Consider the following 14,145-nt stretch of genomic DNA (forward strand, 5'->3'; position numbering starts at 1 on the left):
CAGGTATAGTCTGGTAAATAACTCAAAAAAAATCAAATTTCGTTTTTACACTTGACTTTTAGAGATGTGGGTAGGTGGATTTTGTTACTTTTGGACTGAGCAAGGCTAGTTGTTTCCCCTTGTTTAGTCTTAATGCTAAGCTAAGTAGCAGCTAACTGCCTCAAGCTACATATTTACCATACAGGCATGGGAGTGGTGTCAATCTTCTCAGGATTCTCTCGACAAGCAAATAAACGCATCTCCAAAAAACCTCAGAATATTCCTTTATTATAAACCACATCACTACAATTATGCAGCTCCATGTTTTACATCATCACATGAACCTACAAAAGCAATGCCACTGAAGTGAATAGCTGGCTATGTCCTTCATGTGGACAGTGATATAGTTATGATTGAGTACAAGTCAGGAGCAGCCTGCAAAGCTGTCACTCACATTTATGGCACAATTATGTCAAGGTTGCCTAAATGTTACAATTGGGTTGATGCCATTCAGTCCGACAAACCACTTCCTACAGATGGATGAACCACAGATCCGGGATGAGCATGCAAACACTGCATATATTGTCAGGATGCAGAGGAACACACCGCCAATCATCTCACACAGGCATAGTGGGGAACCACAGCTGTCTGTATCAAATTCAAAGATTCATCGGCCATGAAACAGCCCTACCTCGAAGTGATGGTGGCAATTCTCTGCTGGCATTTCATAAGTGCCCCTGTCAGTGCTCTCTCTTTGTCCTCAGCCCCATCAGGTCAGCGCTGTACTCAGCTGAAAACTTGTAATAGCTTAAGTGGCATTTAGTGCAGGGAATCGTATGGCAGGAGTCAATGGCTTGGTGCTGAAAGGGTTGGGAAAGGTGGGCTCCCACTGCAGCACTTTATTTCTCCATCCAAGCTTTTTGCTAGATCCACGTTGATAACAATAACCTTGAGGGGAACAAATGGATTACTAAAGGCAGAGAATGCTGGCACGAAATGGAGATGCATGACTCAATCATTAAACAGCACATACACTCTTTGTGTTAGTCTGGTCCTTGATTTAAAGGGAGACGGTGCAGGTGGCTGCAGAGAGTCTGTTCATTAGCTTAAAGCCAAATAGAAAAAAAAAAAAAAAAAATTGTGTGACATAAGGTTCACATGTGTTATGTGAAGATTTAGCATTTGGTGATTGAGACCTCTGGACTCAGATTTGATATGAGCGTAAGCTGTTGAGAACAGAGTGTTTACACATCAATGTGTAGCTCTATTTGCTTTTGGTTTATAGCTTTAGAAAGTGAGAAATTATAAAGAAGCAGACAAATACAGTTAACTGATTCCATTGATTTTTTTGTTTTATAACATACCAATATATTTTATCCTTTTTAGGTCTATTGCCTTTGTAAATAGCAGCAGAAGAGAAGATTACAATCTAGACTGCTAGTTATTGCTTTTACTGCTCCTTATCGCATGACCAAGGATGCACGACGTCGTCTTTGTGGATTTTTAGTCGGTTCTATTTTGTGGTCTGGTGCTCTCCTTACCCTTGTCGGTATGGATAAGCTGATCGTGATTCAGCAGACCTGAAACATAAACTTTAAGGCGAGCTGAGGAGATCTGACCCTGGAATGATATGAGAGGCCAGTGAGGCTACAGATTCCATGAGAGTAAACTACAAAACTACTGCAGTTGTATTTCTTTTCAACTTTAACAGGAACTGTGCTCTTCAGTTAGTCACTATTTTCTTATATATGTATTCCATGTTGTTATCTGTTCAATTTGTATTCATGACTACTTTCTATTAACCTCTTAAAAAGCCATTGCTCCCTCTCTGTAATATAGATAAATAAGATGTATAACAGTTTACCAGGGATCAGTGCGTTTACTTAAAGAAGGGTCATGATGTTAGATAAGGTCTGAGGTACTGGAGAAACAGGGAAAACAGTTGGTTTAAGCTGATAAAATGGTGCTGAAACACAAGACTCATGCATTCTTAGCTCACATAGTCTGCCCTCATAAATCATAGTTGCCTTGCAGAATTACACAAAACTGTTTGACTGACATCTTTTTAAGAGAACAAGGCTTGGGTTTATTAAAACCCGTCGTAAACCTTCATTCACTTCTGTAATTCATCAAGCTTTGTCACACAAAGAGGGAGATGTGACAGATATAGAGAAAAGCTCAGTATGTATGTGTGTGTGTGTGTGTGTGCCTTTTTATGTTTTGGTATGAATGGGATACTATTATGCGATTTACTCCCCATGTAACTGAGGCGTCTGAATGACAAACTGCAACGTTGCCAAGTGCAACGATTTAGCATTGTGTAACATACAGCCCTCTATTTTCCTCTGTGTAGTCAAAGCTCACTGCGGTGCCAAAGGGCATTGTTTGGAAGGTGCTAAATGATGCAACAGGCCTTGTTAAACTTGATTTAGTCACAATAAATGATCACTTTAATCATGCTGTGATGCAAATGTTAATAGCGAGTTTAGCACATCATTTGTTTCTGTCATGGCAATTAATCTTTACCTCGACAGATAAGTTATAGCCAGCCCACATCCTCCTTGTCTACACAGATAGATAGTCGAATAGATTTAGGTCAGGATGAGAAGCCACAGTACAGCACTTTATTTGTAGTGATGTAAAACTGGGCTTGGGCCGATATTCAATAATATCGAATACCATGATATTTCCTGCCATATGTGATAGTTTTCATCATATATTCTTTTGTAATTTTTAAGTCTGCCCTGCCGCCGAGTGCGACCGTAGTTTCACTGCTTTGTTTACTGTACACTCTGCCTTGGTATGAGAATAATAAAACTTTGAACAGCTGTGTAGTGGCATATATACCTGAAGCATTAAATACAATATTATAATTATATATTATTAAAAAAAACTACAGAAAAATGAAATACAACAACATAATTTCATAATATGTGGGCTGGACTGTATTGATTTTTGGATATTGCCCAAGCCTAGGTAAAACATACATTGTGTTTTAATTTTTATCTGAGGATATTTTGGTAATTGAAGGCAGCATGTGACTGCAAGTGGATGGACAAGTGTGATTCAGATTGTTATCACAGAAGCACGATGAGCTGGTGGTGAGAGCGGCTGACCCAGAGCTGGAGGAGCACAAGTTCAACAGTCACAACAGCAAACATGTTTGTCCCACCTGCCAAAGCACCCTTGAATAAATCAGTTCCCGGCAACCACACTCTCTGCAGCCTGCTGCTTATGCAAAGCAACAATCCCTTGATTACATTGGGTATGCTTCATCATTAGCCCTTTCTATATTTTGACATGAGATCGTTCAGGCATATATATACTATTGTGTGTTGTCTGAACATAAATGTCATGCTGTGCATTCATTTTTCCACCATGGCATTTGTAAATGCATGTACAACTACCCAATCAGACCTTTTAACATTCCTTCAGCATCCCAATAGCAAAAAATTGCTGTCTGTTATCTGAAGTAACCATTGCGTAGTTCAGCAAAGTGTGTTTCTGCAATTACAACACATTTCACAGAAGCACCTCTATCTGTTCTAAAAGAAAAATGAGCAACACAACGAAGCAATATGTAAGTGCTGTATAATTCTAGTATCAGACTGGTGACCGCATCCACTTAGATGCATAAAGAATGTACAAGCAGGGTGTGTAAATGTTTGTTGAGTCCAGAAAGCCTTATTTGTCAGCAGTATGATAATGATAATAATAATAATAATGATATCCTCCACTGGCTTTAATGTTTTTTATTAAAATAACTAAGAAACAGCTGAAAATACTGATACTGTTAAGTTTGTTCAGTGTACAGTCAGTGGGTTGAAAATGTGTGGATCATGTTAGTTGCAACTTCATGAACCCTCCAGGCTGTCGTCAGGTGAGGAGGTCCGGAGGGAGGGAGAACACCACTAAGCCCACCATCTGCAAACCCAGATAACGCCAAGCCATGTGGCACGCAGCAGGGCACTATCAGGTTATCTTGCTTGTGCCCACTTTGTGTGTCTAGGCAGTAAGCAGAACAAGGACATGCAGCATGTATATTAGCCCACCGTGGGGATGTCTGGAATCGCATGCTGGTTGATCTTCCGGCTGAGTGGCAGGTTGGTTCAAAGCTGCAGTTGGCAGCAGAGAACAGAGGGAGCAGTATGTGATGTACAAATTTGAATAGTTTAAGAGAGACAGCAGATGCACAGCAGGACGCACCGGTTTTCCCATCTTTCCATCTCTTCAGAGGCCACCGTGCATTTAGCGACCACGGTGCTGACCGCAGGAGCACATAATCCACAGTGGCACGAGTAAAGTGGAAATGTTTTTTTTCTGACCTTTGTTTACTGCTGTGTGGAACTTATCATGTAAATCTGTGGGAAGAGCTGTCTAAGCCACAGGGAAAGGTAAACTCGTGTTAAGAACAGCCTTAGGCCCTAGAAAGTAAGTAAAGAAAAAAAGATGTTTTAAGATGTTAAAACAAACAAAAAGACAGAATACATCCGTTCGCAAGAGGAGCGGAGGACATGACTGCTTTTTATCTCATTATGATTGTATGTGTTTCTGGATTCGACTGCTGTAAGGTTAGGTCTCACAGTTTTGCATGAAATACCCAAACAAACATGCAGTCTCATATAATTTGGTAAAAATGCAGGCTGAAGTCCTGTTCCTCTCCCTGCACTCAGTATGTAGGAAGTAAAAGAAAGCCTCCCTTTGTGCGCTGTCTTGTTTCTTGGAAGAAGGAGGAATCCGAGCGTGAACCAAGCAGCTGGTTTCATTAACCTCCTGTCCAGACATGGTGCAGGGGAGTTGTGCGGGCTGCCGATATAAATGGAAACATTCTGAATATGCAGTCATACGCATATAATAGGTGACTGAAACTTATCTGTCATGCTTGGCCATGTCCATTGTATAATGCTATATGGTGTCGTTATGTCATTCTAGTGACACTAGAAAATGGCTTTATAGATGGAGCTGCATGTGATACATTGGAACGATGTCTAACCTTATTCCAAAAGGCATCATTGAAGAGACAGAATCATGTTTCACATTTACTATTTATATTCTATTTTTATTATCAATTTTAAAAGGAATGTGACATATATAATTATATATCTTCCTACTGCATATTTCACAGTATCAATGAAATATAGAATGAATAAGACTCCAGAGACAGTCTTGTGAGACTGTACTTAAGCACAGCATCATTTTGAGCTAAATGCTAATCCAAGTAAAGTTATGGTAATCCATCTAATAGTTGTGCAGATATTTTACTCAAACCTATAAATATCATGGTGGTACTAGAGGAAATCTGGGGATCACCAATGTCATCAGGATTCATCTTTTGGGCACCATGAATGTTTGTACTAGGGCAAAAAAAAAAAAAGAAAGAAATGTTATATTGTATATTGCGTATAAATATATATTGCGATTGCGATATGAGTCACAATTTCTGTTGGAATGGTAATTTTTGCATTTCATTTTCACTGGAAAAAAATATATAAAAATGATGATGTCATGTACCAGAAAAGCACGTTCCATTATTTCTGGAAAATATGATTTGTAGGTCAGGGCTTCTCTGTAACACAACAATTCCTCATTTATTACATATTTAACCTATATCAAAAAAAAATTCCATTCAATGTGCCATTCAATGGCAATGCATTCTAATGTTGTTGAAATATTTAGGTCTGGACCAAAGTGGTTACTGACTGACCAACAGACATTTACACCTCTACACCTGCGCTGTTAACTTGGCTATAACAGTCATTGATAATATGAAAACAGAAATCAGAGAAAATGACTATTCCCTGAATGTTTTGTTTTTTCCTCCACAGAGAGCAGACCTGGCAGTGGCTCCTCTCACCATTACCTACATGCGTGAAAAGTTCATTGACTTCTCCAAGCCCTTCATGAGCATGGGCATCAGCATCCTGTATCGCAAACCTAATGCCACCAACAACGGCTTCTTCTCCTTCCTGAACCCAATGACTCCCGACATCTGGGTCTACATCCTCCTGGCCTACTTAGGTGTTAGCTGTGTCCTTTTTGTTATTGCCAGGTAAGTGCACAAGTTAGATTCAAATTGTCCTATCAGTCCTTCACACTTTTCTCCATGGGGTGTTTCAATAGACATAGTAATTTACTCTGTTATCACTGCAGACTGAAATTTGAGTACCCCAGCCAGTTTCTCGTACTTTGTTAGCTGCTGGGTAGTGATCAAGGCAGTTATGTCTGCATGGGCCGTCTACAGCCCAGCAGTGGGAGGTGGAATACAAAAAAAACTCCAGTTGAGTTGCATAGTTAAATTTGTGTCCTGTGCAATGTCTCGAAATGGCTCTGCAGCATGATGAACCTTTAAAAGATCATTTAAAAAGAAGAAATACTTGCTCAAGCAAAAAGAGGAAACCTTATCTAATCAGAATATTCAGTAGTACAAAAAGAATAAAATATACACACCTCGTGAAATTTCAAAAGATGAGTCTATTTATAGTTGAAGTCATGGAGTTATTATAGATGTAGATTATCTGTTTGATTGAATGAAAAGCACCTCACTTGTAATTTCTTTTGGTCATGAATGTGATGAATATCCTGTTAGTATCATTGTTAGTATTTCCTGCTGCTTCTCATGCAAAGTGGTGCTTGAGGAAGTTCTAGAAAAGCGGGCGTTGAAAGGAGTTCTGGGGGCTTGAGAGCAAACAGCTGCACTCCTCTATCCTCATTTGTTGTTGTGAGACCAAACAAATTCTGGAGTGGCTTCACATAAGCACAAAATCATCTTAAATTGTTGCATCAGTTTTTTTGGAGGCCAGCCTAGGTAGCTGAAAAGCTGCAGCACAAAATCTGCATCATGTGAGCACAAAAACAAACAGCAGTGAACAATGAGAGGGCTACTTCAGCACAAGTAGGTCATTTCAAATGCTGGACAGAGGTGTCAAGGCATTGCCTACAATATCAGGCAATAAATACTTTGGCTTGTTCTTTCAAAAGTCTATGATTATGTTGCAAGGCACCTTTTATTTATTTTTGGTCAAAGGCACATACTGTATTATTACACAGCTGTAGACAAATAAAATGTACTATGATGCTTATATATGCCTTTGAAAAACACTGCTGCCTTTTCTTTGGTTGTAGCCACCTGTGCCGTACAACTAAGGATGATTTAAGAGGATTTAAGGACAGAATATATTTTGCCTCATTCAATTCATTATTCAAAATTTGGAGAAATACATCTAATAAAATTGAAAGATAACAATAATCTGCTGAATACAGATTAATAGAACAGGATATGCATTTACATTCTGCTAGGTGTATAATGAAGGAAGTCTCTGACTGTGTATACTTATCATTTCACATGTCTGTCCATGCCCATAGACAGTAGGGACACAACAAGTAGGTCTTTTTTCCATAGGTTTTGTCAGGGGTGAGAATTATGGCTTCACCCATGTATTGAATGAGCTGATAAATATGTTTTATTGTAATGATGTAGAGAGTTTAAAAGGGTAATACTGATAATAGTCTGGACTTTTCCCACAGTCAAAAATCCCACGAAAAATACCAATCTGTGCCATAGAGCTCCATTGTTGTCCAAAAACACATGAATGAGCCACACTGCTCTTGACATGTGACATGTTCTTACATTACAATGCACTGCAGTTTATCATTTAGTAACAACAACTGCATTCTTGTTGATAACATTTGCTTAAAGCTACACTGTGCAGTTGATGTAGGAAAATCTTTAGCCTTTTTAAATAACTGATACCTGTTTTGAAAGATTTCCATCTTCACTAGGAACCAAGGGGATTAGCACTGCAAAGCCACAGACAGGCCGGGGGAAGTTGAAAATGATTGAGAGGCGGATTAAAGTCCTGTTGAGTTTTGTCTTTTTGTTCATTGATTATAAAAAAAAAACACTCAATATTTCCAGCCTTAATATTTGAAACTGAAAGAATTGTGCTGTTCAGATAAATTAAGATTGTATAACTTTTAATTTTGAAAGAATAAAAGGAGAATATGGGTTAAATGTTCAATACTATGAATCAGTTTGTGGCAACTGTTTGTGTTTCTATAATGCATATGTTGTCAAATTTATTTGTAGCTCACGACATGACCGAGACTTTCTGTAAACTAGAAAAATTGCAGTGTTATTAGGGTTTGAAAATAAATTTAATTTAATGACTGGCAGCACTGAAACATTAGTGCAAAGTGCATTTTGCATGATTGGACTGGAGTGTGCAAATTCAATATAATGCTTGTAAATGCAAACATGGCGCTTTTGCTTTATGTAATGTCTGAATGCCAAGCGGTCTCCAGATCACCTCCTCTGTGTAGGCTGTACTCTTGGCTGACAGTTAATAGTGTTGTTTAGCTGACAGTTTTGTATAGGGTTGTACAGCACACAGTCTGAATCTTATGGCTCTGCTTGCCAGCACAACCTTTTTAGAAATTAGCAGAGAACCAGCTGTATTGAATCAGCACTGTGACATCTTTTGTGTAGAGACTGCACTCAAAATAGTGAAAAGAAGACATTCCTCTTTATTCATTTCTGCCATGTTTATGTCCAGGTCATGTGCGGTTTGAATGTGTGTAAAGTAATCATACTATCCGTGCCTCTTAACTATCACACTGCTATGTTATCTGACAATGACTTTCAATTTAACATTAAAGTAAAACAAAAAGGAGACTGGGGGAGGGGGATTAATTGAAATGGCAGGGAGCACATTTGTACAGCAGCTGCCCAAGGCCTCTCTGATAGGAATCTTAGGAGAAACACTCCGAGATGGAAACACTAGTGGGTGCATCTGACATTTTAATGCACAAGGAACAGCACTTAGACAGACCAACATTAGTCAAAAACACCCTCTTACTGTTCATTAGTTCAAATGTCTAATTGCTTAACTAAGATGAGAATTAGTAAAATGATGGCTGGAAAAGACTCCATTATGAAGCTGATTCATGATTAACCACCAGTCCTGTTGAATGTCTGATTAAAATAGACTACATTACCAAATATTTCTTCAGCATATACCGTAATTAGACTCAAGTGTATCTATCTCTTGAACAATATAAATTTCAGTCCATTAAATCTTTCTATATTTTCCTCACTATAGCCCATCAGAACTGAGAATACGTACTCAAGGATTCACGATAGTGGGTTCCAGCGTTGTGGACCATTTTACTTATCTGCTTTTTGAAGAAAAAGGGTTTTTCTTCTGTCATTAGCACTTTCGACTAAATCTCTCATCAAAGTAACAGATATGCCACATTTCAAGGAGATAGTATCTGGAGACTAAGGGATATAATTCTACTATGCAGAACGCTCAGAACAAAGAGCCAGAAAAAGATTTTTCACGTTATATGAATACATTTTAAAAGATGGAAAGTAGTGACATTTAGCGTGTTTTATCTCAGCATCTGCCTCTGAAAATGACTTGTGCAATAATAAAGGTGTGAGTGAATTTTCGGCAGGTGTCAAACTAAATGGCAGAGACATGGAAAAATGCTTGCTTTAAGGTTTCATGTGACTTTAAGAGGAGTCCTCACATTCTCAAACGTGACATTTTATACCCGGTGAAAAATATTTTTGTGGATCGTTGGTCACCTTTAACTACAAAGTATATTAGAAATAGTTGAGGGGATTTCTAAAGGTAAGACCTAAAAAGAGCTCCACTGGATTTAAAAATGTTTTGATTTGACATTTCATAGAAGATATTTTTTACATTTATAAAACCAGCAAAAAAATTCTGCTTATAAAGAACTGGAAATTTATGGATGGGCTCAGTTCTCAGCTCATTGTTTTTGGCTTTAGTTCCCACAGCTTTAATGTTTATTGCTATAACGTTGCTCTGTGTCTGCTGTATCTGTAAATAAGCAACTGTCTGCTAACATGTTCACCATATCTACTTGAGAGTATAAGGTAATAATAAGTCAAGGTTGTGTTTATAGCTTGTTCTACAGTGGCAAGTGGCCCCGAAAAAAAATCAATCAGTGCTGCTTTAAGTACTGCTTTGTAGAGCTGTTGTCCTAATGCAGTCATCAATAGTTTTGTCACTCTAAACCAAAGGTGAAAGTCTAAAATAGCTGTAACTCTCAGAATAGCTCTCAAGTTAATGTGATTCAGTTTTTGAGATTCTTCTTAAGGAAGGAACGGCGCTCCGAAAGGGGTAAAGACAAGATCATTCTTGCATTTTCTCAGATCTCATAAGTTTAAAAACAGCTTTCAGACTTCCCGTTTCATTCCCAGGTTCAGTCCATACGAATGGTACGACGCCCATCCTTGTAACCCTGGATCAGATGTGGTGGAGAACAACTTCACCCTCCTCAACAGCTTCTGGTTTGGAGTCGGTTCCCTAATGCAACAAGGTATGGTGGCGCACACATCCCCTTCCTTGTCAAAAACAATACCGTCATGCCAACCCTCTTTTCCTGTGCACTGCTAGCTTCCACTTTCCGCCTCTTTAACTGACAAGCTCCATGATTTCCATTCTGTGACTGTTTTATAAGACATTTACCTGTCAAGAACAACTGCGGAGCTCAGTCTTACATGACAAAGGAAGGCTGTTGTCACCTGCCTGCTGTTCAAAAAGGGAAGAGTAGGTGCCAGACACTTGTCAGAGATTGGCAGGTAAGGATGGAAAACACTGCTGCATTTATTTGCCCATAACGCAGTCGCTGGCCCTGCTCAAGAGCTTTCTGAGTGTTGGGATGAAAAGGGTAACTCGAGGTACATGTCTGACAAATGCCAGCTGTCAGCCATGCTACAACTGGCTGGTGTGATGTTTTCAATGCTGTATGAACTGCACCTACTATAGAGAAGCCATATGTCTCACTGAAAATAGCCCAAAAAGTAGCCTTCCAATTATGTCACTTCCATGCTGTTTGATATGTTTGATTTATTATATATATGTATACATTAATCGCATCAGAATAAAAGCAGCACTTTCTTCTTTCAGCAGAAGAACCCTACTTGTATTACTTCCCACTGCAAATTTAATTCTACCTTTTGAATGAAAAACCACAGGGATACAAATAGGTTTTCACTTGCTAGGTGTCCCTTAAAGGGATAGGTAAGCAAATGAAGGCCCAGAAATAACCTAATGAAGTCAACTGTGGAGGAAAAAGACCCAAGTAATAAAATGTTTAACCTCAATGTAACAAGACAAATCAAGGAGGCTCAGTGAGACTCAGGAGTGGATCTGTGCCCGTAAGGATAGCAAACACATTCAGCAATTCATTAAGCACAGAAGCTCGGCAGCACTCTTGTGAAACTGCATAGCAGCTCTGCCAATTTGCCAGTGCAGGCAGAGGGCTACGAGTGTAGCAGCAGCATGCCGGGAGGGAGGGAGAGGAGAGAGAGAATCAGCACGAAATGAGCTAGTTAGTAGCCTATATTATTAAACTAAACAGGGGAGAATTCTCTATTATGATTTGTACTGTGGCTCTGTGTTGTCTGTCAGTGCTGGAGCTGCTGTATCTCCAGTAGTTCAGTGAGGCAGCTGCTGCAAATCAGCTCTTATTCATAGTTCCCTGAATAAAAAAAAAAAAAATAACAAAATCACACTGGGATATCAAAGTTAATGAGGCTCATGTGTCTTCTCTTGCAGATTTATCTGTGTTATGAAAAATCAACATATGATGCATATTTTTTTCATGTAGCATAACTCTTTCTGTATGATTTTTAAATTTTAAACATTGTTATTGGACATTGAACAACCGATTCTTGCTTTCTGTGTCACCCATTTGTCCTACAGTACCTTGCAACACACGCTGCACGGTGGTATCTGCAGCGAGGTATATTTTGTCTGTGTCACATAAACAGACATCCCTTGCTTGTCTGCCAAGCACAGTGACAGCAGCTGAGACGGAAGCCATTTCCTTGACATGTTTAAAATGCAAATGGATGTGTTTGAGGGGATCCAAAAAAAATCTGCCAGCTTGTCTGTGGGAGGGAGGTGTCATAGACAACACAAAGAACACAAAATATGAGGAGGTGCAAAAGCAAACACTTTGTGTACTTCAAATGCATTCCTGGGGGTCTCAGTAGGCTTAGGCTCACAACAAACATATGTCTGATCATTTCCCATAAATTGGTTTCCCCATATAAAATAATTTTTGTTTGATTTATGAGTTGATTTATTCCCAATCCTCTCATTCTCCCTAATATTATTCCTCTCATTTTCTATCCATAATTTTAAGCCTAAAATATCTTATTCTGTATTTGGGTCTTCATATAATATCTAATTTGTGGTGGCATCTTGTCTGTGGTTAAAAAAAACTGGAGTTGTGACTTTGCCCTTTCTTGAGATTCAGATCAAGATTTACTTGCAATGGAATGAAAATTTCCATTCACAAGTGTCACTACTTAAACGCAATTAATAAATAGTAAAAGCCCCCAGCTCTGAAGGGGAGCGTTGTTCTGCGATGACTCCATAGAGAGGATGCTAAGTGCAGGTAATCGTCCTCACGGGAAAGCCCGGTCCTCTCATGTTAAGGTGAGGCATTGCTAATGGGGAGAAACACTCCAGAAAACCAGGGCATCATGTTTAGCACGATATACTACAGGATGCACAGAGAACAGTTTTTCTTCTCCCCAGACTAACAATTGAAAAAGCATCATTACATGCAAAACAGTCTGTTCATTTATTCAGAGGAAAATTTCCGTGTCAGAGTGACTTCTTTATGATCTCCTCTTAAGACATGTGGTGTGCTATGGAGTTATTAGCGGCTACAGACATAGTGTCGCCACTACGTTAACTACACATGCCATAGTATTCACAGATGTTATGACTATAGTCACACTCAAGAAATGAACAGACAGCTTCCCCGAACGCTGCTCAATTAAAAATATTTATACATTACAGAAAACTGTTCAAACATCAAATGGGAACAGAACGACTCAAAACTCCGTATTCACCTTGATATAAGACTACATGAGAATATAAATCTAAAAGCAGTTAAAATGCAACAGCACAGAGCTCAACTGAAAGAATCTTCTTTTATCTATGAGCTATCTTCCAACAAAAGAGATTATACAAGTACAAATACATAGCTTTATATTTATATTTAGGGGATACCAGCAGTAGAGGAGGGCTGTTTTAATTTAAATAAATAGAATACAACATGTTGAAGTGAAGTGAGCAAATCTCAAAATTAATTTTTACTCCTGTAAAACTGACAAATGTTTGATGACAATGTGGTCATTAATTACTGATGTTTATAAAACGTTGGAGAGTGAAATACTTTCCCGAGTTAACATTCATTTTCTACTATATGGCCTTAAGCTAAAGGAAGCTCCTTCGACTTAACTGACTTTATAAAATGGTAAAATAAGGCTCTTTTCTAATTAGAACTCATCAGTGATATCAATGTAATATTACAAAATTTCCTCTCCTGCATACAAACTAACTCAGGTGAGGTTTTTCCATACTGTTACACTGCAAGCATAACCTAAAGTTATCATGACTTATATTCAGAAATTCATATATATTTTTGTTCCTGTATAAACTGACAAAATAATGGATATTAAGACACAATGAATGTTCCTTACCGTTTCATTCTTGTAAAATGTTAGAAAATAAGTGTGTTGAGCTAATGTTTACTATGCTGCATTAGCTTATGTAGCTAATATTAACTACCTCATAGCTTTTTTTCCTCTCCAACAAATATGATGTTGTGTGCTATGTAATCCCTTAATTCCCTTAATCTTTCAGGAATTGTGTTTATTCATCCACTTTCTTTCTGAGAGTAAGATAATTAAATTAACCACTCTAATATCTGTCAGATAATGCTAAATATAGAGCTGAAGCTAGCTTAAAAACTAGCCTGACTCTGTTTTTTCCTCTTTCTCCTTTTGCAGGTCTTTTTTTCTTCTTCTTGTTCAGTGACACACCATAACCCACCATAGGGCTTTGTTATTTTTCATTCCAAATTCCTGAACGTGGTCACAAATGAACAAATTCTATTAGCCGAGACAAACCCCACAAGGATATTTGCACTTGTTTTGAAAACGAATGTATAATCATACGGAATTATTTACAGCATTCATGTGAATGAGCAGTGCAGCAGTCTGTGAGATAGATGTGATGTTTGGGTTACTGAAACAGCATCAATATCATCTTCACTGAAAGAATATTTATATTTCCTTGGTTTACAAGACACGAGACCTTCTTCAAGGAAATG

The 14,145-nt window shown here is 38.4% G+C and overlaps 1 protein-coding gene across 1 annotated transcript in view; it reads left to right on the top strand.

The window, feature by feature from the left end:
* The window catches only part of grik3 (glutamate ionotropic receptor kainate type subunit 3), a 92,218-nt gene that overhangs the window by 70,732 nt on the left and 7,341 nt on the right, over nucleotides 1–14,145 (top strand). Inside the window, exons 11-12 of the mRNA XM_022764229.1 lie at nucleotides 5,805–6,028; nucleotides 10,211–10,329. Coding sequence (XP_022619950.1) covers nucleotides 5,805–6,028; nucleotides 10,211–10,329 — 343 coding nt within the window. The remainder of the gene's footprint in view (nucleotides 1–5,804; nucleotides 6,029–10,210; nucleotides 10,330–14,145) is intronic.

This window comes from Seriola dumerili, unplaced genomic scaffold (assembly GCF_002260705.1).
Source record: "Seriola dumerili isolate Sdu_G_001 unplaced genomic scaffold, Sdu_1.0 BDQW01000533.1, whole genome shotgun sequence".
In the NCBI taxonomy this organism is placed as follows: Eukaryota; Metazoa; Chordata; class Actinopteri; order Carangiformes; family Carangidae; genus Seriola; species Seriola dumerili.